The sequence below is a fragment of the Copadichromis virginalis genome, linkage group LG8 (genome assembly GCF_057382275.1).
Source record: "Copadichromis virginalis isolate Kocher_CV1m ecotype Utaka linkage group LG8, C_Virginalis_male_GT1.1, whole genome shotgun sequence".
Classification (NCBI taxonomy): Eukaryota; Metazoa; Chordata; class Actinopteri; order Cichliformes; family Cichlidae; genus Copadichromis; species Copadichromis virginalis.
In genome coordinates, this window is record NC_140625.1 from 6,622,176 (window position 1) to 6,649,082 (window position 26,907).

A 26,907-nucleotide genomic window follows, 5' to 3' on the forward strand; every position below is an offset into this window, starting at 1 on the left:
CTTCCCCTAAATATAAACTGTTTTAGTGCCTAAATGAAATGGGACAAATGGCCGCCTGCAGGTTCAGTCTTGTGATTTTTCGCTACCATCGGGCCAACAGTGGATACAAAATGAAAGCATCTTAAGATGGTCATTGCTGTAAACTGTTATGTCCCTTTTCATCACTACCTATTCGACTTGACACAACTCGACTAAAAGAGCTACAAATAACATCGAAACTGAATAATAATCCAAATATTACAAACATTAGTTCTAATGTTTAGCAGCAATACAAATAATATTACACAGATTACAAAACACGCAACATTTCATTAATAGTTTACTGTTTGTAACAAAAGTTCAATTAGTGATTTACAGTTTAATGATGGTGTAACTCTAAAGTGTTACTGGATGGATGGCTCTGTTCGTTTCACTTTACAAGCAGAGCCACCATGTGTATAATAACCAATAATAATAATCATAATAATATACCCAGCAGACCAAACTTGCCCACAAAAGTTGCTTTAATTGATTGTTAAAAATAAGTAAGGCTATAGATGCTGCAGACGTACAAGATATTTGTACTGCAAACATAGAGGAGGAGCCCCTGCTGAGTTAATGAAAGCAGTCGCAGAGGGGAGGGATGACACAGCTGTGTGGAGGAGCTCTGCTGAAGGCTCTACAACAAAGTTTCCTCTGTCGTGCTGTGATGGGATGGAGCCGCCCAATCAGTGCCTCCCAGACTTCAGTTTGACTTCATTTCCCACGCTGGAGGTGGAAACTGATGCGTCTGCTGACAGGCAGCAGGGCTTCTGCTTTCAAACACCCCACGCTCACTCCGCTTCAGAGGTGCATAGCTGAGTAAAGTCATACAATAAACAAAAAACCCAAGCCACATTCATGTTTCATACACATATATACATATATATATATATATATATATATATATATATATATATATATATATATATATATATATATATATATATATATATATATATATATATATATATATATATATATATATATGTGTATATATATATCATATATATCATATATATTCATATTCCATGTACAAAGATACAATCTGAATTGCAAAGGCTCAATCATTGTAAATAAATACTGAAATGGCTAAATTGCAATATAATTACTCTTCTCTCCTGGAGAGAAGACGCACAAACACACACACACCCTCGCAAAACGAGAACAGGCCTCCGCTATAGTGGTTCAATACAAAGAACAAAACAAAAGTGCAGCGTGCTGACACGCAGGCCAGAGACCGTCTCCAGTGGACATCTGACACACTGCACTCAGTGGGGACAGACATGAAAAAGAAACGTTCATATGGAACATGGCAAACGGGGCTTTGCTGCCAGGCTGCGATATTGCTAATTGACACATATGTTCCAGTTTTGACCTCCTATTAAAAAGAAGAATTTTGGGGGGTGGTTGGGGGGACACGGGGTGATAATCCTCAGTGTGGCTTTTTTATCCTCTCAGTTTTAGGTCCAGCAGCACATTCTCTTTTCCCATACCCTAAAAATATTCCCACATATCAAAGTCTAAAAATAGATCTCATCTATACATTAGGAATTCTGTTAGAAAAACTCACACAGTATCTACATGGAGGCAGACTCACATGCTGCAGAAAGGTGCCATCACTTAAATCAGACACAACTATTGTTTTAGCATGTGGAAAACTTTATATTCTTTAACCTTTGGTAACAATCAGAGCATTGTTTTGAGAAAAAAATTAATACTCTGTTACACTCAAAGCCTTTAAATCAGTCCTCACGCATATCAAAGAGCCAAAGGACTCGACCTCATCCTGGATTCAGTACAAGTCTGTGGTGTGTAAACATAAAGAAAGTCCTTTCTTTAGGTTTATACAGACACAGCAGCTTCTGCTTGTTATGTCATCAAATGTTCTGTGAGTGAGTTAAAATGGTAGCTGCTACTGCAACTCCGTTAGAGCTGCAGTTTGTGCCTCTCATTCATTAACACTGGGTTCAGTCACAGAGCTAAGCATCGGATTTTCAGGAAACACAACAACCCCAACCATGCAGAGTCTAAAGACACGTCCTGGGAGGGGGGGAAAAAAATCTCAAAATCAAATTATGTCCCAAGATTCATACAGACGAAGCAGCACTACATGAAGTGCCAGGAAACATTTTCAAGAATGAATACCTGTGCAAAACGAGACATTTTATAGTTGTTATAGAGCAACATTTGCTGCTGCAAATGCTGCAAACTGCTGCTGCATCTCTAAATTGTGCAGGTGTAACTACAGACACTACAGTAAGACTAATCAAATGCTAGAATTTCACCAAAACCAAAGCAGAAACAGCCTGTACCTCACAGCATGAAATTATTTGTCTGATAAAATTGGAAGGACAAACAGCACAAACATGATGCAGAAGTTCATTTCAGTGACTCGAAATTTGAGAATGTAAAACTCAGCAGCCTGATTGCTCACATTCCTCATTCAGCAGAGTCCAGAATTATAAGTTGCATATTTAAAAAAAAACAACAAACAAAGAAACACTGATTGTATGTGTTTGTGTTGAACGGACTAATTAGCTGTACAGGCTTCGAAGTTATTCTCATGGGTGAAGTTGGGAATAATAACATGGAAGTCTGTGGCACCTCTAGTGGCCATTAGAAGAACTACAATCTTTGGTGCTTCCACGTGGGCTCTTTTTTTCCAGGGCTCGGTTCTGCAGCGTGGTGCAGATTTGTGGCCTGAATGTAGCGGCAACACACGAGGCACAAACTGGGCTACCATTACTGCAAATTGATTATTAGGATAGATAAACAAAACAGACACAAACCAGCTTGATATGTGGTGTATTGCATTTGACCTAAAGACTTTCAAAAGCAAAGTTATCAAATGAAGGCTTTCCATTTTACACTATTATGTGGCCACTTTCTGTTGTGTCTTCATTGACCGATTTTACATATGCCAAGTCCAGCATGGGCACACAGTAACTGGACTGAATGAAGGGAACCTGGAAATGTCAAATACAACAAATCAAAAGTAATTCTTCTGTCCTCAACAACCGCTTTACATTAAATAATATTAAAAGAGGCATTATAACAGATTACATTTCAAATCCATGAAATTAAAAAGAAAAAGAAAGAAAACAATAATAAAACAACATGCATCAAGGTTAACGTTGAGGAGGAGCTCAGAGCAGTTTTTGCTTGTTTTACTCTTTCTGTCCAGGACTGAGGAAGAAAAGAAAGTGCTGATTAAACTCATAGAGAAGCCTCGCCCACCTCGACGACTCCGTGGTTTGAGAGAAAAGGCAAATCAGGCCTCGAGAGCTCAGTCCTGAGTCACCTGCCAAACGATAAGGTGGCTGCGCTCGGCTTTAGGCTGAAGTTTGATGGGGGCGTCCTCCGCCTCCTCCATCTCTCCGTCCTCATCGCCTGCAGACACACAAGTCGTCATGTTCTCCTCTACAACCACTGCGCCGTTACCGCCTGGTCTGTAAGCACGTCATGCAATAAACTCACCCATTCTGAAGTCGATGTAGCCTTCGCCTCCGCTCATCACCAGCATACACTTAGTTCCTTCCTGAGTTGTGGCATCTGCCGCCTTGTCGCCAGCTGCTTCTCCTGCACACGATGCAGATGCAGCTGCGTGACCTGAAAGCACAGAGGGACAAACTCCAGATCGCATCTGCTCAGCCACTTTTTTCTAGTTTTCACATTTAGCCCTTGTTAATTACCAGAATTACACCCAGTCAGATTTCAGCTCACTAGTTAGTCAGCTGTTTGAGAATGACAGGAACTATAACGAAGCATTGCCTTCCCTTTATTACTAGCCGAGTTGTTGTGCTAAAGCATTGGATTTTATGCCTACTCAGTTTTAATGCAGAGTTAAGAAACAAACACGAGCAAGGACCGAAAGCCGAGGTTTGCATCACTTGTTTTGTCATCATTTAATTAGTGCTGTCAGCGTTAATCTCGTTAAAATGACGTTAACGCCATAACTGCATTAACCCGGCAAATCTCCGTTAGCAAGTTAGCGCGGATCGGCCCGTGCGTGGGGCTTCACGGAGCGAACGCGTTAATGAGTTAACCGCGCTAACACGTTGTTGACAGACTGGCTGCGGTCCGTGATGTGAACTTGAACTTGAAGGGAGGCCCCTCAAAGAAAGAGCCGCAGGTGTCGTCACTGGCAGCCGCGACGCGGTAAGGGCCCTTCTGCCTTATGTTTGGGAGGGATCTAGAGTCCTTTCACTTTTCCTCATTGAATCTTTACAATCTCATACCACAATACTTTCATTTGTTAGATTTTAATGATTAAACTCCCTATATTTTGCTTTTTTCTATATTCTGTAACTATTTTATTGTATCTTTTTCCATCAGGTTTCTGGTCCCTCCTGGTTGTTAGCAGGCTAGATGAGATATATAATCTCCTTGGTCAGTTCTGGGTGTATCCTACTCTGTGAAGTGGAGATTTACTTATTAATTTTCCAGTTTTGGGGGATTAGTTGACTTGCCGCTCTTTCCTCTAACCAAGAACAGCTTTGGAGAAAATGTAACTCTGCAGTAAATAAAGACTGCCGTAATATCACATGTCTATTTAACAACGATTTGACACCATTAATCACATTGTTCAACTAAACTAAACCCTCAGGTTGTGAGTGGTTTAGAGCAGAGGATTTGGGCTTCTGCAGTTTGTTTAGTCCATTTCTGCTTGCTCACCTGGAACAGCTGTGAAGAACTTGACAGCATCACGGTGACCATGGAAAGAGAGCTGAGCGTGAGCCATGGAGCAGTATGGAACAAACGTCCCTGCTGTGACTTTGTCGCCACTGTCGTCACCATAAACACGGACTGCACTTCCTGGTTGGTTACCTGCTGCCTTGGTAACCTTGCTGGCTGCTAATGATCGAGCAGGAGTGAATCAACTATTAAGCAACATAATGTCATTACTACACTGCAACAGCTCATTCAGAGATCACACATAAAGGCAGCAACACATACAGAACAAATAAGCATAACCAAAGTCTCAACTAAGAGGTTAGAAAAGAACTAAACAGATCCAGCTCAGACTCACCCTCCGTCAGAGGAATGGAGATGATAACGCCATTGCCAGTTCCGATCCACAGACGGTTACACGACACCATCAGAGCCGTGATTCTGACAAATGAGAAGCCCAGTTTGCCCGTGCCTGGAACACAGACAAAACTTTTATCTCTGCATTTTCAAAACATGCTGCTGTTGTCAAGACGGACGATTGTAGAACTGACCCAACATTTTGCTGACATAGGGCTCGATGTCGACATCCTGGAGGTGCTGGTAGGTGTGAGCGTGGAACAGCCTGAGGGTGGAGTCGAGTCTGATGGACACCCAGATACCGTCGCCGTCCCAGGCCAGCAGACGTACCTGACTGTCCTTACGAGGGTGGGCATCAAATGATTTCTGCAGTGTACAAAGACATTAGCAGTTTAGACATGAAGCAAAGGGAAGATTTCAGAAGTGCTAATCATTACCACGAGGTTACTGTACCTCTATCTTCATGGCTTTAGGTTGCACCACATAGATCTTGTTCCTGAAGCCACACCACACCTTATCATGCACTACTGTCATGCAGCGGATGGAGTGGTGAGGCCTCCCCAAGTCTAACAGATGGTAGTTTGTCAGGTCCCACTGTCCATCTTACAAAATAAACTCAAGTTAGACAGCTGGATAATGTGTACACACGTTAAAGAAGGAAGTGGCAACAGCTCAACTCTCTCACCTACACCTCTGTGGAAAATGGCTAACGTGCCATCAGAGAGGCCGACTAGCACACGCCCTTTCACGTGTCTGTGGGAGGAAATGTGTGAGAATTACATGTTTAAACAGGCAAATAGGAAGGAAATAAACTCCAGCTGCCACCTGTCTGAATGCACTTACACTATGCCGAGCACAGAGTCCTTCAGCTTTATAGAGTGAAGACACTTCTTCCACTGAGCCACGGAGGAGTGCACGTACACACTGGAATCACAGCAGGTGCATCGATTTAGACAGAGGGTTTTTTTTCTGTTTTTAAATTCAGTCACTTACAAAAGTGCTGAGTGAAAGAAAAATGAAAAAAATCTCACTATCCATTCTGTGCGCCCAGCCACATAGTGGGAAGAACACTGCTCATTTTCTGAGCCTCTTCTCTCATCAGGTCCTGCTCCTCTGCGCTGGGGTTCAAGCTCACGCCATCCTTCAGCAGATCGCTCTCCCTGCTCGTCAGAGAACACAGTAAATACAGTGTTTACATCAGACGTCTGCACTGGGACACTTTATGTGTTTGGACCCGAGTGTCCAAGAAGGACTGATTGTGTGTGTTTGTTGTACTTCAAAAGAGCAAAAAGTCAGTTATCGTCGTTATGCTTGATCACCAAAAGGACAAAGTTTTCTAAATGAGTCCTGTTTGTCGTCTGTCACTGTGAGTCTTAAACTTAAAAAGTGAGTGGATTAGTCACGCCGCTTCAATCAAAAGGAGACAAATAAATCTTGGACTGATTTTACCAACTTTCTTTTCAAGGAATAATGGATTAAATGCTTCACTGCGATGCACTGGGGATTAAGATACAGGACTGAGCAAAAGTCTCAAATCGTCCCACATTTCTTTCCCTTTTGCTCTCAAAAAGCAGCCAGATTTCAAAGGGTCCGGAGCAATAGTTCTCCAAGTTTGCTGAAGATCTTTCAAAGTTCTTCTTTGCACATTAGCGGATTAACAAAGGAATAAAGTGCGTGCCGGATATGCAGCCATTAAACATGCAGATCAGACAGTATATAATTCAGTATAGATCACGTTTCAAGGTAAAAGGCACACAGTCGATGAGTGATGCAGAAACAGAGCCTGACCTGAAGCTCTGGTGCACTGCAGTAATCGTTCACTAATGTTTACATGCAGCTCACGATACAGTAAATGGTTTACAGCAAGCTATTGTTGCTGCTCTGTGGTTTGTTTATGGCTCTGTAACAAAGTGAAGCTTTTATTAGCAAGACTGGATCACAACACCACTTTTCCTCTTGATGTTACCTCTGAGAGTAGTTGGCTGGCGTCTCTACTTTGTGCTGTGCTCCCAGTGGATCTGTGAAGACGTGCTCAGTGTAGATTTCCCGCAGGCTTTCTCGTTGGTCAGCAGATTCTGCACTGGTCTCTGTCGCCTCTGTGGCTTCTTCCGCTGGTCTGGATTCTGGGGAAACCAATCATGCAGAAGCACAGTAGTTTTATTTTTGCAAATGTATCAGAAGAAGACTCCTTTGCAGTGATCCCGAAAGCTCTTACCGGCTTCTCCATCTTTTCCTGCTGTCTGAGGAACAGCTGTTACTCCCTCAGCTTCACAGCCCACCACTGTGATGCCTCCCAGCACGCTGTCACCACCTGTTGAGCTGGTACTGGTTGCTGAAGAGTTGCCATCTCCCACCGGTCCCACCTCAGAGTTTGGAGGCACTTCTTCTCCAGCTGGGTAGTCTGTCTCTCTCGCACCTGAAGAAAATTAATAGAGAAATCGTGCTGTTCTTTATAACTGATGTGCGTTTTCTGCAGGCCAGTGAATGCCAAGTGAGTTATCTCCACAAAAAGGACAAAAGAAAAAACGTCTCCAACTGTGGGATACAAATACACTGATTAACTGACCTGGCACGCTTGCGATGCAGAGGATGTGAGAGTTACAAACAAAGAAGCCCTCCAGGATGTTCCCAGGCTGGTTGGCATCAATGACGACAGCTTTAGTAGTAGACTTGGTGGTGGTGCAAATCCACACGAGTGACGACAACTCCTCCTGGTGCCGCTGCTCTTTCTGCTGGTCCTGGATCCACAAAAACAGAGAAGCGGAAAATAAATTACTTATTAACAAACCTTTAGTTTCCAAAAGACAACAGCAAGACCCATCGGAATTCAAATAAAGATTAATTTGAACAAAGTTACTTTAATAGAATCAAAGAATAAAAAAAATACAAATTTGGAAATCAGGATTTTAGGTCAAAGATCACATCAAAGTGTGTGCGTATGTACCCTGAGTTCTTGATCCAGCTTATCCAGACTGCTCTGAGATCCAACCACCTTTTTCGGGCTCTCTGGTCCTGACACGTCACTATAAAACACACTGGCCCCGACTATTGAACCTCCATCTCTGGTTTTACCTCCAGAAAGATTCACACAGGTAGCACACCACAGCTGAAGCACAGACACACAGATACAGCAGTCAGACATATGAATAATAAGCTAATAATTTACACCACACTACTGAGACAAAAGTCTCAAAATGTTCATATTTCCTGTTGTGAACCAAATCTTTAAAACCTTCATAGAAGCATCTTTCTCATCTAGCGGTCTGAGGAAGACAGGAACAGGTAGACTCTTCATCTTGCTCTCTGCCTGACCACCGTTAGCCTGAAAAGCCAAACACACAAACAGTCACTGCATTTAACGCTTTGTTCTAGTGTGAACTTCCCTTTGGTACAATTAATATTCTCCTTTCCTTACTTTGTACTTCTTAGGGAGGCTCCAGCCGTACGCCTGCAGTCTGCCATCCTCCTTCTGGACGTGGGCTTTGACCTGCTGGTATTGAGCCCTCTTCTGTTCTCGCCTGGATACCACACTATCAGCTGGCGCTCTGCGGGACAAAAGAGCCGCTATTAACTCGACTCCATGTTGCATTTCCCCATCTCTCTTCTGCGCTAAACTTTGCTCCTCTTCCCCTGCTTCATACGGCCACAGCCACTGAATGAAGTTCAGAGACAGCGGACAAGAAAAGTTATGAGAAATTATTGAACTCATAGATGACTAAAGGCTAAATAAAAGAAAAGAACATTTTTCATTGATTATTTTTCTTTTTTCCTCTTCAACTGAAGATTTGCCTTCTTTCATGTCAGTAGCCACTATACTACCGCCTCAGCTCCTCTACACAGTTTATGGTTGACTAAAGAAAGGTGACTACAGATCAGGGCATCCGCTTCTCACAACAAACATGCAAACTAAGTCAGACTGAGGTGCAGGTAGGCTGCTATGATTTTGAGCGAGGTACAGGAAACTGCTGAAACACTGATGACTTACTCGTTGATTTAATTACTGATTTGTTGTCCATTGTGTCTTCCTGCACATTCTCAACTTGTCTCACTTCTCCTCAACTCACATGTGTTTCTGTGGCTGCACTGACCAGAGCTCAAATCTTGACAGCCTAAATGTTTAATTTATCAAATGTGTGTTGAAGGGCAGCGAGGTGACGCGGTGGTTAGCAGTGCTGCTTCACAGCAAGAAGGTTCTGGGTTCAGCACCACGTGGCCAGAGCCTTTCTTGCATGTTCTCCTCATGTTCGTGTGGGTTCTTTCCGGGTACTCTGGTTTCCTCCCACAGTCCATAGACATGCAGTTAGTGGGGTTGGGTTAACTGGTGATTCTAAATTAACCATAAGTGTGAATGTGAGTGTGAATGATCGTCTGTCTTTATGTGTTAGCCCTGCGACAGACTGGCGACCTGTCCAGGGTCTACCCCGCCTCTCGCCCTACGACAGCTGGGATAGGCAACCCTGAAGTGGAAGACCATGGATGAATGGAACATTTGAAGTGGGATTTTTATTTCCTAGTGTAAAAGTTCAATAGCAAAGCTAAAACAAGCTGAATACTTTTGGACACTTGGATCAAAGAATTTATCACTGAAGAAAATATTTGGAAAAATTAACAATGAATATGAGTGGGATGTTTGTGATCTTTGGTCAGTGCTCCAAAAGTAATCTCAGGAAACACGACTAACAGTGTGTGTGTTTTCTGACTTACTCCTCATTGAGGAAGTCAAAGGCTTTGCTCTTGTCACTGGGCAGCTGCTGCAGGGTGCTGCTCTTCTTCTTGACGGACGGCTGAATCTGAGAGGTGGGTGCGTTGTACTTGACGTTTACTGGGGCCTCCGCTGCCGGCTTCTTGGCTCCTCCGCCCGACGAGCTGAACAAACGGCTGAAACTGGAGGTGTAAGGGCAGGGAAGTGGAAAGGGAAAAAGGGGGGAAGGAGGGAAACAAAGCAAACAGACAAACATATAGAGGGGCGGACACAAAAGCAGTAGCTCCAGCAACACAGGTAGGGTTTAAGAATAAAAAAGGTTCCTCTCCCAGTGCCAACACGCCATGCTAGCTTTCATTCAAACCAGGGAATTAATTCGTCTTCTAAACAGAAAAGCATCAGAGCACCTGTAAATCCAGAATGCTGGAGAGCAGGGAGTGCGGGGTTAATACTGAGCACCGACTAGGATGTTAGTCAACACAGAGCAGAACAGGCCTGACCAAAAACAACTTCACATTCCCACAACTCCTCTACAGTAAGCAAACAAGCTTTTTAGCTATCTACATGCAGTGATACATTTTTACCATTTTTCTAATTAACATAAGAAAATATCTGTCAATTAAAGTGGACCAATTATGCTTTTCCTTAGTGTATATATGATATATATAATTAATGAATGTGCAAGCAAATCCTCTGAGGCTGAAGCTGAGGCCTCCCACTGCTCTAAATTCTTCCTTTCAGACCGTTTTCTTTTCTACTTTTGGACTTTTTTCAGAGAGACTGGAAAACCCTAATATGGTCATCTCTGGAAAACTGCCCACTGTGAGCACACCAGCTCCAACTGCTATTTATATCCTTTGTCTGTAAGGGACAGCCAATCAGGAGAAAGCTGGCTTAAATGGATGGAGAAGGGAGCTAAAAGTGCTCGTTACACACAGTGGCACAGTACCAGATAAATAAGAATCGCTTTAAACTGTAAATCATGCAAAGCTACTTTAATTTTTTATTTTTTAAATGTGGTGTTAGATTCTATTAAATCTATTATATCTTTAACTGTTTCAACCAAAACACTCCACCCATATTTCTGAGTTCCCTCCCCACTCTACACCAACCCTCCCAACACACCTCCTGCACACAGACGTCACAACATCAGGCAGAATAGAGGGACACACAGGAAAAAGGCAGAGATGCACATTTGTCAGATACGGTTTTATAAGTGCAGTTATTCCAGTCCCAAAGAACTGCTTCAAATAGTGCCCAGCCTCAAACCAAACTCAATCCTTATGGACTCTAACAAAGGAGAAGAACAGCAGCCTCGGAAGCTTCTGAGGTTGATTTTTACAACCAGTTTTAAAACGTAATCAAGAATCTACGACTGGTCTGAGAACTGAAAGCAGAGGCACTGCTCTCTGGATTCCTCTCCTCTGTTAGGGGTTTGTTATAAGATGAGAGCTTCAATGGTCAGTTATGTTTATCATGTCAGATTTACCTACATCCTGGAGAAACCATTCAAACATGGAATACAGAAGAAGAGCAATAAATATCAACAATCATGGTAGTCGTGATTTAAGTCCTCAAGTTAAAAAAAAACAAAAACATAAAAACACTTGAGCTTACAACTGCCAGAGGCTGGACTTCTTTTTCTCTGGAAGAGTTGGGTTCTCCTTTGAAGCCCTGAAAGAAAAAAAACAAACAAAAAATTCTAACAATTTCTAACAAACTTTCTGTCTTAGCATATATTTTACTGTGTGCAGAAGAACATTTATATATGGACTCAGATGATCATGTTACCGGATCATCTCCGTCCATCTGACGGCCTCCTGCAGCTCCATGAGTCTCTCCTTGTACTGGTTCCTCTCCATCAGCACTCTGGCCATCTCCACCCTGGTGAAGCGCTTCCTCTGTGCTGTAGGCACATCACTCTGCAGGCAGGAGACCAATCTTTACTTAAAGATAACCGATACTTATAGCAAGTCAAATACCTCGACATTCTACGCTGCTCAGACTTGTATACGAATGCAACAAGCAGAAATAACAAGCGCCAAGGACTCACATCATCCTCATTGTCATTCTTGACCTTCTGTTTGGCTTCGTCCAGCTCTGCTCGAACTCTGCGACAGAGTAACAAAGTACACACTCAGTCTGTCAGAACTGTAAAAGTGCAGACCCTCGACTGGTGGGCAATTCATTTATACATTGTGTTTTGAAGCCGACTCACTTTTTAAGTTCTTCCTCTAATTCTTTGTTTTTTTCCTCCAGTTTGGTCTTAGCATGTGTGACAGCATTCAGCTCTCCTTGCAGTACCTCCTTCTCACACGACAGCTCATCCACACGAGATATCAGGTCATTCTTCACCACATTCAAAGCATTTCTGAAAAGTAATACATATGCAGAAAAACACACAATCTGCTGTAATATCAATTTTAAACACAAGGGGGCACCATTACTCTGTTCCTCAATATTGGTTATTTCTATATTCATTTATCCATAAACTGACCAATTTTAACTCTGTGGTAAAAGTCTATCAAGTAGAGTCAAAAAATGCCCAGCTGGTTATTTTAAAGGTGGAAACATGACTCCACCCATCAGCCATTTTTAAAATGAAGTAAAGTGGAATTTATGGTCCCGCATACGTGTCCATCCGTATACTCTTTTCGGTTGGAGAGAGTGCAGGAGAGAGATCCTGACTGCCGCTGGAAGGCAGATGATGAATCATGTATGCATCTGTCAAATGCTAACTGGTGCCAAAGTAGAGCAGGGAGTAATAGCACAGTTCATCGGGAATGGGAGAAACACGTACCTCAAAGATCCAAAAATAAAGCATGAAAAGCAGAGACAGTGGCTGCAGAGGACGATTTTCATTGTTTTTAACACTTTCAGCTGTTGCTCTGCTGCTGTTTCACTTCAGTGCTTTGCATGTTACAACTCCGCTCTTTTTTGCAGGTGGCTCACGGACCAACAATAACACGAGCAAGAAAAGCCCACAGACCAGCTGTAACCAAACCATAACTCACTGCAGACAGACAGGCGGACAGCGAACACACTCTCTGCATGACCATAAATTCATCTGCAGCCACATTGTGCCTCCTGGTGCACGCACAGTGACATATTGGACCACAGATTTATTAACAGCTTGTGACAAAATAAGACCCTCTTATGTCTTTAGAAATAAATAAATACTTATCTGGCTTTAACTAGCGAGGCACAGTGTCAGTTTATGACATGTCTGTACTCACTGGTGTCAGAAGCTGTGAGTACAAAAGGTCCAAACTGTGGGCTGTAACTGAGTCCTCACACTGTATTATAACTGCACTGTTGTAGGCTCATTAGTGCTTCTAAATTAACCGCAGGTTTGAGTGTGAGTGATTGTCTGTCTGCAGACAACCACAGCGGCTCACCTGTCCAGGCGCCTCTCGCCCTGTGGCAGCTGGCAGGTTTGCAGCACTCTGGGATACACTTATTTCTGCTGCTCTTAATAGTCTGCATTGGTTACCATTGAAATAAAATACTTGTGTACAGCTTGAACAGCTCGCCTCCAAAACTTTTCAGTGATTACTCACTTGGTCTCTAGCAGCTGGGTGTTCTCATGGATAAGGTGTTCAACTTCTCGCCCCATACCTGAAAATGATCAGAGACCGATATTAAATCAAAATATCAATCAAAATCTTACTGACACCTATTTTTTTTATTCTATATTGTTTAGTATTTTTAAGTTCTTACATGTGTATGTCTATCCTACACACTAACTCTCTCAGTCTTACCTAAAAAGTTGTAGTCTGAGAGTCATGCAAAGGGGAATAAGAAAGCGCTTTATGAGACTCTGCAAGTAGGTTAAGTGCTCTCGTTTTAACACGTCTAATTTATAACATCACGGCTCTTCACAGCACAGCAGAGGCACTATAATTTACTCAGCCTATCCAGGAAAGAAACGTCACAGAGGGGACACATTATACACACAAATGAGGAAATCGATGAGCTAGTTAATAGAGAGAGAAATTCACTGACACACACCAGAAAACTCATCTGTATAGATGATAATGCCCGACAGCCAAAGAAAAGACAATTCAGAGAATACGAGAGGAGGGTAAAATTGGTAGTAAAATTAAAGACTGAGGCTACATCGTTACTCCTGACAGAGTGAGACTTCTTACCCAGCAGGTCAGCTCCTTCATCCACATCTCCTATGAGGTCATTTCCTGCAGACGACAGCTCCTCAAACAGAGAGTCGGTGTTGCGGTCGAATGCTAGATTCTCTACGCCACCTTTAGTTGGTGTGCTGAAAGGACAGGTGGGACACAGAGGAAAGGGAGAAAAGGATTATTATCATGAAGAAGAATGCGTGATTTTGCAATACTTTAGCACTTTTATCAGCAATAAAGCGGACTGATAAGGTGAGGCTCATTAGCGAAGTTACAATGAATATGATGGACATGAGTGTAATTGTATATATATATATTTTAATAGTTATGTAAAAGCTCACAGATAAACTGATGAATACATATAACTTCATATTATTCATTGATAAACATAATTATTGCTTATGCTCTTAGGTTACTGCTGTACCTTGTTCCTCTGCAGCCAGCGAGGTCCATGTCCAGCTCAGGGGTGGACTCTATGATAGCCTGCACCTCAGACTTCTCCAGGCTATCTGCTCCATCTATAACCAGCACAGATTTAATACTGGCACAGTCTTAACTGAGAACAATTACAAGGGAGTGCAGTCATGTTACCGCAACAGAGAAGCTGTGATAAGAGAAGCACTGACCATCCTCTTTAAGAGGTGTAGTATCAGACTCAGGACCCTTCTGCTGTCCTTCCTGCACCGCTGCTATGTTCTTATTGCTCTCTGGCTTTCCACTGCTCCGGTCCAGGTTTTTGTTGTGGCCATCTGAAGTTTCCTGGTCCTTTAAGGGGGTGTCCACAGACTCCATGGCAACATCAGAAGCAGACCCTCTCCCAAGACTAGACATGGGACTCATGCCAGTGGAACCACCATCAAAAGGAGACAGTGGTGTGGTGGACTGAGAATTATTGCTGTAGTTAGATGTGGGGGTGTTTGATTTAGAGGCACCCCCCAGCGAGGGAGTGGTGGATTTGGACCCTCCATCTTGTAAAGACACAGGTGTTCCGTTTTTAGAGACGCTTCCCTGGTTGGTTTGCGTGTTGGACCTGGAACTCCCACAGTTCAGTTGGGACAGTTCATCCTTAAGGTGAAGGAGGAAAACAGCAATCAGAAGATACGAGGTAGCAAAAAATAAAACTATGAGCCTCAGGAAGTCTTTAAAACTTTAAAATTCACTCCTTATCAATTGTAAAAAGTAGGTTATGTGCACCTCACTGCATTCATAACAAAGCCAAGCAAAGTTCACATAAAAATGACTGTCATTCAATTGTAGTTCCACTAGGACATCATCAGTAAGGAGAATCTACATTTCCTCCATTCAAACAGAACATTATGTGTTAACCATGTTAAAATGGGAACATTTTACCATGCAGCTAAACACACGGATACACACAAAAACCCAACCCAGAATGCAACATGCTAAACAAACCCTTTATTCAATTAAAGCTAAAATATTACAAAACCATAGATGAACAAGGCATCAAATAGTGTCTAAAAAACAAGAAGAGTAAGATTATGGAGTGGCCGAGCCAGTTTCCAGACCTCAATCCTGCCATAAAAATCTGTGGACGGAGCTGAAGCTTCGAGTCGCCAAGCAGCAGATTTAAAGAGTTTCTGTAAAGACGAGTGGGCCAAACTCGTTACGGAGATGTGCGAAAACCTGGTGACCAACTACAAGAAATGTCTTACTGTTCAAAGTGCACGCCAAACAGGATTTCTCCACCAAGTACTGTCATGTTTTGCTTTGGGATTAAATACTTATTTCACTTAATGACATGCAAATCTTTTTATGACTTGTGTAATTTGATTTTGGGGTTTGTTTGTTTTTTATTTGTGGTTCATGTTCTCTCTCTTTCTCACGCTCCATTAAAATGAAATTAACAGAAAAACAGACTGTTCATTACTTTAAGTGAACATACTTACAAATTCAGCAGGATAGCAAATAATTATTTCCCCCACTGTACTTCACTAGGCTTGTACTGCAAATACGCCAAACTACTTTTTTCCTCTGTATTATGACTGTGCTCCAAGTGTCGTTGAAACTACTCCATCCTGCAGTTTTCATCATCTTGTTTGATGTCATCTTTACTAAAAACCAAAAATGTATCTCAATGACAGAAAACACATTTTTATTTTGGCACAAGCTGCTCGAGCTTTCCAGTCGAAACTGTGCCCGACATGGGCAGGATTATTCCGATATAAGAAATAAGAAACGTCACTTTTGACTGATTTTCAGTTACTTATCTGACCTCACCTCCGACAGGCTTCAGTTTACACTGTATATTCCGCTACAAGGCATTTTTTGCTGCTGTAATTACTAAAAGTCTATAAAGGACATCAATCCAAGTTTAGTGGATGCCGCATGTAGTTATCTGCTAATTAACTGGATCACTTGATTACCAGCTTCTTGATCAGTTTTCTAGGATCCTCAATGCCAGGAGTGGTGCACTGTTACAGGTCTGGTGCAGAGTCCATTCCGCCTCAAAGAATCATTCCACATTTAAACAGGTTTAAGTTTCCCTCAATCTGGGATGCAGGCCCCAAACAGCTCAACTTCACAAATCTTTTAAAATGTCATTAAACCTGAATTATTGTTTCTAGTTCATTTAATAAAAGAGGCAAAGAGGCACTTCCCCTTCTGATACTGCTAAAACACTCTGTTGCTAGGCAAGCATCGTGCATTATCACTGGGACAAAGTATTTTTAGTTTTTAGCATGAGCAAATATTAAAACACACAAACACACACAGTGCAAAACCTGCAAACCACCTAAGACAGGTGGTTTGCAGGCACAGAACTACATTAGCCTGGTGGATGCACAGGCTATAGTTTCTACCTGGTCCTGATCAACATCCACATTGGGAACATTCTGTGGTGAACTTTCACCTTCCACTGTGACTGGAGAAAACAGTTCTTCAAGCTGAGAAACATTGGAAATGAATTATTCACTAAACACACTATGTAGTTTTACTGCTATATAGTGGCCACGCTAATGTGAAACCACTCTAAGGAAGATGAAAAGCTCAAAAGCCAACAACAGGAAAAGTGTGGGAAAGGCCTGAACTTATGAAACATAGCAGTGAGTCCTGTTCAAGGCTTCCTTTGGCAGTAAAGGTCACCGCTTTGCCGAAATCTCTCTATAAAAGTCAATCAAATCAAAACTTTCAAGTATTACGTTCGTCCTCTAAAGTTCACGAGCACTTAGCAGAGGCATTTCGATTTTCTAAGCCTCAATTGTTTTGATCCTCTAATGCCGGAGACCTCTATCCCATAAATAGGACAGTGCTGATGCAAAAGAATCAATCAGGACAATAACGCCATCATCCAGATCCCTCTGTCATCTTGACAAACACAAAAGGAATAAAGAGGCGTTCGCAGACAGTATTAGAGAATTAAATTATATCCATGCTACAGTTTCCTCTAACATAATCCCTCTTCCCTCTCCGAGTCCACCTATTCTCCTCCCTCTGCACCGGTGGGAGTATTTCCTTTCAGGTTACTTGTCTGCACAATGGCGTCACTCCATTGTTGCTATAGTTACACTGTACAGCCAATTGGGGGAGAACAGTGCTCAACTGTTGCCTGTGGCTCTTTCCTAAGCTTCCAAAAAAACATCTGCACACAAACACATACAAGCTGCTGAACGCGGCGGGAGAATGGGATCATTAACTAAATCTTCTGAAAAGGTCAACTAAGAGGACCAAACACAAAGGCGCTGCTGTGCAGCTGGACTAAGTTTGAAGTGTAAAACCGTGTCATTGTGTAAAAGCTAAGTTGGAAAAAGGATACACTGGGATATACCAGCATTGCAAAACTTTGATAACTGAATGTTATTTCACTTTCACACTCTTAAAATGTCCTCTTGACCCAGTACTAGTGTAATAACTACAAATGAATACTTATTAGATGCTCATAAATATTCATGATGGAGCTTTGCTGGAAGCATGGTTACCAACAGCAACAATGTGAAGACACACTGTCCTTTCTACCCTCCCCTGAGGTTAAAGGCAGGCCCCCGAATGGTACCACTTTCCCTGTTTCCTGGGCTCCACGCCACCCCATCTCGCTCTCTCTCGCACGCGCTGTTAAAAATTCTGGGCACACTGAACAACCCTTTCTCTCTAGATGGAAATGTAGTCTCTTTGGTGTTTCTGCTGGCACTGGATGCTTTCGATTTAGCTTCACAAACTCTTAAGCGAACACGAGATGATGTCATGGATCTGATCCGTGGGAAGCTTGCTAACTTTACACTTTGGAATTGTTGATATGAAGAGAAGTCTTTCTTTGGAATGAATTAACAGTGCAAACAGTGACCTGCCTACGTCATACCTTGAGGCTGGTGTTAGACCGTGGATGGCTAAGGTTGTTGAATCTCCATGGTTCAGATGGGGTGTCCACGGGTTCTCTGTGGAGGTCAGGGGTCATGCCTTCAGCTGCAGGAAGTTGGAACAGGCCCATGGAGACTGGACGCTCCTTCCTGGAGACGGAGAGACGCAGAAAGAGAGATAACTCAAACGTGATGAGAACAACTTAGGAAGGAGTGAACGATTTTCTAAGGGGCTGGTCTGTTAATGTTTTACAATTAGCCATGCCAACGTTAAAAATCCCAACTGAAAATGTGAAAATCATCCAAACACTTTTATTAAAACACTGAAACAAGATGTAAATGAATAATTTCCTTCAATACATAAAAGGTAGAAAAGATGTTCAGAATAAAAAAAAAATTAAAGGAATGAGACATATTTTTCAAATACCAGCAGTTTGTTTTTATTTGTTCAAATACTAAATATTTAAACAAAGCCTTTCATAGTAGAAAATGAAAGCTCTTTATTTCTTACTGGAAATTAACTGCTGCAGCATACCTACCTACATATGTCCTCAGAGACTTATGTGAGCTGGTCTCTGAGGTCAATCTTTAGCTACGTCCACATTAATCATTTTAATTTTCAAAGGCATAACCTTTGCACAAAAACAATAGTGCCGCATTATCGGAACAATAAAACTCCGGGTCTACGTTTTAGTCTCGCTGCTCAGCATGTGAGGCTTTAAAAACAAAGCCACATACACTGACGTTAGCTGCCACATGGGTACTGTGGGTCACTCCCACAGACTGTATAAAAAAAAATCTTCCGAGTTTAAAAAGTAAAGTGTTTTAAGCCTGCATTCTTTCTACTGACCACAACAGCAACACCTGCAGTTACAAATATACTTCCAAGCTCTACAGAAAGGCCATTGGTCATTCCCATAGCAAAGAATTATCCATGCACACGTTTGTCTTGGCAATCACAAGTTGTAAGCTAATAATTATTTAGTAGTTGGTCTTAAACTACAGCATTAATTAATTAAAACTAAAATTCTGACCTGATTATAGTGCTCATAAAGAAAAAGGTGAAGGTATCACTAAAGTTAACAACTTATCCCAAGAATATTATTCCCTTGGCAAGTGACTGACAAGGTCTGTATGATAGATAGAGGATTTTACGCTTTGTGCAAATCCACCTTGAATTGGCTTAGTAAGTTCATCATGACTGAATTTGATAAGCTCCATGAATATCTATACCAAATTTTACAATGTTTAATCCATTAGTTGCTGAGATATTGTAGTCACACTGCTAGCAGAGCTAAAGATTACATTTATTTTGCAGCAGAGGTCTTAATTAAAAAGGAACCACAGAAAAATGCAGGACGTGTACATTAATGAGTGTAGTTTATGTGATACTATACAAACCATGGGTTCTTACTGAATTTAATCCTTTTTGTTCTGTTTTGTTAAACAGTTACTGTTATACTCCCCCAAAAAATCTTCCATTTAATTTGATCTTGCTAAATTAAATGGACATTTTCCAGTGCAGTGAAAGCAGATCATCATGATGTAATCAGTTAGACAAAACAACACAAAGTGTGTGACAAAACTGAATGGGGATTTCACAGAGAGGTGTTGTAGCAAAGACTCCCTTGGCACTGAAGTGGTGGGAGGAGAAAAATAACTTGTTGCCTCATAAACTCAATTAGCTCCCAACTACTAGGCTCAGGCAAGTCACACAAAACCAACTTTACCAGCCTCTATCAGAGAAAAGGTGCATTTTGTGATCTGTGTTATTAATGTACAGCTTAGGAAGAAATCATCTTCAGCTTCAATAAATAAACTCTGGCAGCTCAGCTGCCTGGAAGTGATGCACACAAACTTTGACAACAACTGTAACACAGCGTTCTCCACTGCATCGAGCTAATACACACAAGCAGCTTTTCACACTACAGTGACCAAAAAAAACAACTGTTGTAGAGTGAAGAGAACAATGGCTGCCATGGGGAATAAAGCAGCCGGCAAGCAGCGATTAAAAGCAGCCCTAAAAAAAACAATAGACACAGCAGTCACACGCAGGCCCACTGATGGTGAGCGGCACTCGTTTTTGTTTTTTGAAACATAACAGGGGGAAAAATATATTTTACATGTTAAGCTTACCAGCGCCAGTTTTCAGTTTTACTTTCAAAAGATGGTTATTATCAACCGGTACACCCACCAAAACCACCAATTTCAAAAGTGAAATTGGGAAAGATGATTTAGTCAAGATATGACTCATGCCACTCACATCCCTCTCTCTCTTTTGACCTACTTTTAGAGTGCAGTCTGATAGTGTCAGACAAACGCACCCACATGGCAGCAACACTACAAGGTTTCAAAGACTCTGTAACTGCAATTACTGATTTCACATAACTACGCAACTCACATAACACAAACAAACATATTTTGTACCTGCTGGGTCTGGGTAAGGAGGGTAAGGAAGGCAGGGCAGGTAAGCCTCCGGTAGAAACAGAGTAGTGAACCAGCAGCAGCACTGATAGAGAGACTAGCACAGCAGAATTGATGACCACCGCTCCCCCTACAAAGCCAAAAACAAACAGCAGCATACACCCGGGGCTCATGGCCCCCCCCAAATCATGGCCCCTCGCCGGAGACAGGTAACCGCACTCTGCTGTTTTCGGTTTTACTACTGCGGGTACATCTACGGCAGAAGTCAAAGATGTTGTATCCTCCTAGGTCAAAGTCCCCAATGAGTGCAGAGCTGTGGGCTCTGCAGCTCAGTGCTGAGGCACCAAGAGACAGTGGGAGCAGGTCAGAAGCGCAGCAATGTGTCAGCAACAATCACAACAACAGTAATCCTGGTGGCTTCAGCACCAGTCAGAGATTAGAGCAGCGCGGCAGATGATCCGGAGCAGAGAGAGACTGGTAGCTTCAGCTCTCGTTTCACTGTACTCCACTGGAAGGTGATTGTTTTTCTTGCTCCTTTCCTCTTCCTATCCTCTGCCGAGATGCCACACGGCAGCCACTGTGCAGTCTAGAACACTCTGACGCTTTCCCTCTCTCCGTGCGATAGCACCCACTACCACCCCTCCCTCTCAGTCTCTCTCTCCATCTCCCTCTCCCTTTTGGATGCTGAGGCAGCTCGTTCCATATGCCTCTTCTCAGGCTGCAGCTTACTGGCTGCATAATGAGGAGACTGATCAAAACGAGCGTGTGTGTGTGTGTGTGTGTGTGTGTGAGTGCGAGTGCGTGCATCTGCATGCGAGGGTGTGAGTGAGAAACTGCATTCACTGAATCCATCAGGTATATAATGTTAAATTTTGTCAACAGTAAAAAATGCTGGACGAAAAAAAAAATATGGGGGGGGGGGGGGGGGGGCCTTCAGTTTAGCTCAGTGGGTGTTCAGGTGACTACAGGCTGTGTGGCCACAAAGCAGCAGCCCAGGTTTGAGTCCAAAGTTCAAGTCCAAGTTATAATAAAATTAGATTACTACATTTAGATTATATATGTAAACTCAGTATAGCAATCTGTATGCATCTGTGCCTGGAACGTGTTGCATGTTCAGTTATTTGAGCACAGCCATGTTAGGTTGAGCTAAACGCTAATGTCACAAGGCTAACATGCTTCATGCTGATGTTGTAGGCATCTTATTCTGCTCATTTTCAGCTCAATAGTTTAAGTCCTGGGGCCCGTTCTTCGTACCTCGCTAAGTAAGTTAGCTGGATTAGATTGTTGACGATTTCGCGTGATCCTGGATCGTTCGGTTCCCCGAAGCCCATCCGGGACTTGCTGTCATAGCAACAGAGCCGTAAGCGTAAACCTGCTGGGGAGCAGGTTTACTTTATGTAAACAGGATTAGATCGCGGCCACGCAGGTATGTCCGCGTCATTCATACGAAAGCAACAGCGATATTCCACCACTGTTTCACCATAAATAAATAACATCAATGTAACTAAAGATAATGCAGCACTTGATCCTTTTATTGATTTCACACAGATACATACAGGTCATATCCTAAAAAAGGGAAATGTACTATTAACATTCTATTACATGTATGTGATTATTACAGATGTAATTCATATTTCAGAGTAGCAATTGTAAATTACTTCGTGTAATCAAGATGAGAGACCACGGCTATAAAAGCGAAGGTGGATTTGGGAAGTCTGTTGCAGCCATGTCCTGTCCGTATACGCGACCAACCCATTGCGGAAGGTGCAAGATTGATAAGGAGAGTCCTCAGAATTCAGTGTATATTGCGGGACAGACAGGATCCTTTAGCTCAGCGCGACAGTGTGCTCATAGAGAGATATCGATTTTCCCGTGAGGGTATTATTCACTTAACCAACTTGTTGACGAGGGGGTGCAGGACCACCACCTGTCTTTTTTTTTGCTCTGCCCTTTTCTTGGTTGCTGTTATGAACAAACAAACAGATCATTCCAGGGTCTCTTTCCAAGAGACGAAAAGCAATATAAGTGATAAATATTACCATTCTGTAGAATATTCTTATATTTCACTTTTACTTGTTCCCATGTTCTAGTGGGTCCTGTTGTGGCTCTAATGTGAAAGGGGATATAATATAACATATTATAATATAATATAATGTAATATAATATTGGATAATATGGTGTGATATGATAAATCTACCCTACCGCCTACTGGTGTTGGCCAGAGGGGCCGATGGCGCAATATGGCAGCCTGGCTTCTGTCAGTCTGCCCCAGGGCAGCTGTGGCTACAACCGTAGCTGCCTCCACCAGTGTGTGAATGTGAGAGTGAATGAATAGTGGCATTGTAAAGCGCTTTGGGTGCCTTGAAAAGCGCTATATAAATCCACTCCATTATTATTGTTATTATTGAATTACTTACGAGTTTGATTTGTCAGCAACTTTCTGCCAGCCCTCTCTCCTTGCTTTTGCAGCCTTTGCAGTGTTCCCTTGCGTTTTAATTAAACTCTGAAACTCCTGAAATCCCTCACTCAAGAGTTCTTGCTCTGCTGCCGAAAAATACCGAGCGCGCTCCTTCGACATTTTCGCCGACCAATCAAAGGGTTGCCGATCAATGTTTCTACTATCGATGCGTAGCCCCTGTTGGGCCACCCAGTGATCTCACATTACTTCATCCAGCTATACTAATCGTCAACAACAGGTGTGTTCGGGGAACCGGAATAGCGAGCTCAGAGTTAGCGCGATGATTTGGTCTTGGATGTTTCATTTGATCTTGGATGTAGTAAGCGACGTACGAAGCACAGGGCCCTGGACTCCGCTAGAGCAGCTTTGTGTGATTAGCTCTTCATAATAATCCTTATTGTATATATGCCCCTTCACTTTAAGCCAACTGCTCTCTGATTGGCTGCCCTTTGTAAAGAGAAAGTTTGAACAGGAGGTGGGTGGGGCTTCTGGACAGAGATGTGTGCACGAGCTGCCCAGATTAACCCTTTATCTCTTGAAAAGCTACTAGCTGTAACCTTTGAGGCTCTTTTCTGAAATGAGCAGCCTCTGCCTATGCAGCTACCCTTGATTCTATTCAAATGGTCATCAAAGTTTTTATTGATATACACTGAGGTGTCAAAACCATCATTAAGGGTACAAGTGAGGCTGTCATTTGACAACTTCCCCTGTACTCTTAATGATGAGCACAGTAATATCTGTTGTGTTATAAATAACATCATACAAAGTCAAGAAAAGAGGGAAAAAAACTAATTTAGCACTCCACCTCCCACAATGGTGGGTCGAAAGTAGTGTTTCAACTTTTATGGCTACACTTTTCAAATTTTGACGCAGATGTTTGTAGATCAAAATGCAAAGCTGGTTATGGAAACACGTCTAATCTGAGGAAATATCTGGACAACCAAACACTTGTCAAAGTTGAATGTACCACATCTGACAGCATGAATGTCAAATTCACAGAAGGACTAAAGGCTAAATTTTGCACTTATTTGAGGATGATGGTGATGATGAAGCTTTTAGAGAGGCAGCGATAGCTTCCAATCCTGTAGCGGGATAAGTTATCACAGGAATTGGACTGTTTACTGCTTGTAAATGTTTTAACTTAACAGTTAACAGCATGGACTCACCATGTTTACAGCATGTTGTAAGTGCAAGGAAGACTCTCTGCTGGGTAAAAAAAAAAATCATCTTAAATGTGCAAATTGTTAAGCTGGACCTTACTAACATGAAGCTGTAAAGTTACAGCAGCACAAACTGTGCACTCCCACTGTTTGAGATGATGATGCAGAAAATATAAATGCTGTTGTACTTGGTTCCAAGTCTCTTTTACATCACTGGAATAACAGCGCGCACACACACACACACACACACACACACACACACACACACACACACACACACACACACAATACTTGTCCAATACATAAAATACATTTTACATTTCCACGTCTTTAGTGGGCTATGTGACTGTAACCTTCACCGTTTTTAATGAATCCAGTTTAAAGTGTCAGAACTCTCATGTACGCCTTTCACCTGAGAAATAAACAGCAGCGCCGAGAACACACTCAGCGTTAAAATAGTAAGCTGCTATTTCACTGCTCATGTTCACTGCTAAACACCAATATTAACTAATCTCAATGACTTCTTGTCTGTTTTGCAACAGTGCTGCTGTGTCGTAATACGGTTATTTTTTTAAAATAGATTTTATAGAAAATGTTAAAAAAAAATAAAAATCACAATTTCATCAGCATCACCTTGTTACAACATGTGTGGCTCGAGTAGGCAACACTCCTAATGATCATTTTGCAGAGTAATAGGAGGCATTCATTGCCCATTTGTGGGTGAGCACGTGCAGAGCCCAAAGCAGAAAGCCCGGGTTAACAGAGAAAGTTGGTAATCATCACCGTGACACCAATTATCTCCTACTGGGATTTTGGGTTTTTTTTAAAGCCTGACTGTTTGAACTTCCTTTTTATTACATCCCTGTGGTGAAGAAGGTAAAAAGTTTTCAATAAATAAAAAGTCTCAAATGTGAAATATGGACTCTCAGGTACCTGTGCTGGTTCAGATATTGAAGGTACCCAACTGTCTCCAACTATAATATGAAACAAGAAAAGAAAAGAGGAGAAAAAAAAAAAGAAAAACAGTGCGGTTGTCTAACCGTGTCCTGACTGATGTTCCTGTATCTGAGGGCTCTGCTGTCATCGCTGCATGTTGGTGTTTAGTCCGCTCCAGATGCTCCATGTAGCTGTGGATCATCTAAAAGATATACAAGCGAGACGATCGTTAGGACATGAAGTGATCTCACTGATACAAACTGCACTAATGAATATGAAGTGCTTTGGGTCCACAGCTGTGACAGTCAGCCTTACAAAGAACCATGTTGATGCAGTGTGTAGGTGACAGCCTTCATTAGGCTTTCATCTCCCCTGTTCAACATTATTCAGATTAGCAGTTGGCTGCTGAGGCCTCAGAGGTTTATTTGGACATAGAGGCAACAGTTAGTGATAAATAATGAACAACAGACAGGGACAGACTGAAGGCTCAGCAAAAACCTCATTTACAGTCAGATTCTTCATGTTTAAAATCATTCTTTTTCTTCTTTTCCTCAACAATTTGTTGTTACATTTGTTTTTCCATTTAAGACTCAAACTGATTCTTGATGGTCTCCTGAAAAAAAAAAGAAAAGGCTCGACTTTTGATGTGCAGTTACTTATGATCCATTACTTATCACGGTGTTTGAAAACACTCCACTGTGTGGTCACAGGTAAGTCCTCCCCACACATGAATGCACATGAATAACCTTATAAACTTGAATATGCAGGTAAAGAACAGCATATGTTAAATGTACACACAGACATACACATTAGTTCAGTGAAACATTCTGTCATGCTGAGATTATAACCTGTTACTTTTGATGTTTTTTGGGATAATGAGACATATTTAATATCATTACACTGCAAAATAATCTGATCTTAAAAATGACTAAAATACAGAAAACAGCTATCAACCAATCAAATCTTAAGGATATGGAAACCATATGGAGTTTCTTGGCTGCTTATCCCAGCACGTTTTCACTTATTCTTTATTTATATGCTGTGCAAGTTATAAAAATAATAATATTACAGATTTTTTCCCCACAGCTTACTGTAAAAGCATCCATACAAACATCTCCTCACACTCTTACCTCAGTGTGTCTCTGATGAAGGGCATTGTACTCTTTTTTGAGCTCTGCTTCTCTCTCCTCCAATCTGCTAACTGGATAAGAAACAAAGTTCATATAATGAAAACAGGAACAGGACTAGAACCAATTTTACTGAAAATACTGAAAGACTAGACTCTATGAGAGTGGAAAATCCAATGTTTTTACATGTTATGTCACTGAGCATGATACAGTTATCTGCTGCAGTAATATCTCAGAGCCAGAAGAGGGCTGCCATGCACCAACAAAATCCTCCCGAGTGCCACCAAAGAACTGGGGGCAGATGTACCCACAGCTCTGAATACCCAACATCAAGTCCAAAAGGCATCCTTTTTGCTTTTCCACTACTAAAAATAATAATGAAATTAATAAAAATAAAAAAATCATCATCACTCTGAATGTGTATCTCCTGCATGTTGAGTAGCTCAGTTGGATAAAAGACAAATGCTGCTGATTCCAGCTGTTTGTAGTTTTATTTCTCTTTTTTTTTGGAGTCTTTCTTCTGAGTTTTTACTACAGGGCTGATCTAACAGCAAATGACACTGTAATCCTTAGAGTTGAGCTTTCAGGCACAGTCACAGTTT

The 26,907-nt window shown here is 41.9% G+C and overlaps 1 protein-coding gene across 1 annotated transcript in view; it reads right to left on the reverse strand.

The window, feature by feature from the left end:
- Positions 1 to 1,659: 1,659 nt before the first annotated feature.
- The window catches only part of spag9b (sperm associated antigen 9b), a 39,947-nt gene continuing 14,699 nt past the window's right edge, over positions 1,660 to 26,907 (reverse strand). Inside the window, exons 3-29 of the mRNA XM_085465515.1 lie at positions 26,309 to 26,379; positions 25,283 to 25,380; positions 18,203 to 18,350; positions 14,517 to 14,955; positions 14,315 to 14,408; positions 13,903 to 14,027; positions 13,312 to 13,369; positions 11,970 to 12,122; positions 11,805 to 11,862; positions 11,543 to 11,673; positions 11,369 to 11,425; positions 9,754 to 9,933; positions 8,465 to 8,594; positions 8,282 to 8,371; positions 7,994 to 8,155; positions 7,616 to 7,787; positions 7,265 to 7,465; positions 7,016 to 7,172; positions 6,081 to 6,209; positions 5,893 to 5,973; positions 5,735 to 5,802; positions 5,503 to 5,651; positions 5,244 to 5,415; positions 5,051 to 5,164; positions 4,696 to 4,875; positions 3,499 to 3,630; positions 1,660 to 3,411 (exon numbers count right to left, since the gene is read on the reverse strand). Coding sequence (XP_085321641.1) covers positions 3,308 to 3,411; positions 3,499 to 3,630; positions 4,696 to 4,875; positions 5,051 to 5,164; positions 5,244 to 5,415; positions 5,503 to 5,651; positions 5,735 to 5,802; positions 5,893 to 5,973; positions 6,081 to 6,209; positions 7,016 to 7,172; positions 7,265 to 7,465; positions 7,616 to 7,787; positions 7,994 to 8,155; positions 8,282 to 8,371; positions 8,465 to 8,594; positions 9,754 to 9,933; positions 11,369 to 11,425; positions 11,543 to 11,673; positions 11,805 to 11,862; positions 11,970 to 12,122; positions 13,312 to 13,369; positions 13,903 to 14,027; positions 14,315 to 14,408; positions 14,517 to 14,955; positions 18,203 to 18,350; positions 25,283 to 25,380; positions 26,309 to 26,379 — 3,653 coding nt within the window. The 3' untranslated portion in view covers positions 1,660 to 3,307. The remainder of the gene's footprint in view (positions 3,412 to 3,498; positions 3,631 to 4,695; positions 4,876 to 5,050; positions 5,165 to 5,243; positions 5,416 to 5,502; positions 5,652 to 5,734; positions 5,803 to 5,892; positions 5,974 to 6,080; positions 6,210 to 7,015; positions 7,173 to 7,264; positions 7,466 to 7,615; positions 7,788 to 7,993; positions 8,156 to 8,281; positions 8,372 to 8,464; positions 8,595 to 9,753; positions 9,934 to 11,368; positions 11,426 to 11,542; positions 11,674 to 11,804; positions 11,863 to 11,969; positions 12,123 to 13,311; positions 13,370 to 13,902; positions 14,028 to 14,314; positions 14,409 to 14,516; positions 14,956 to 18,202; positions 18,351 to 25,282; positions 25,381 to 26,308; positions 26,380 to 26,907) is intronic.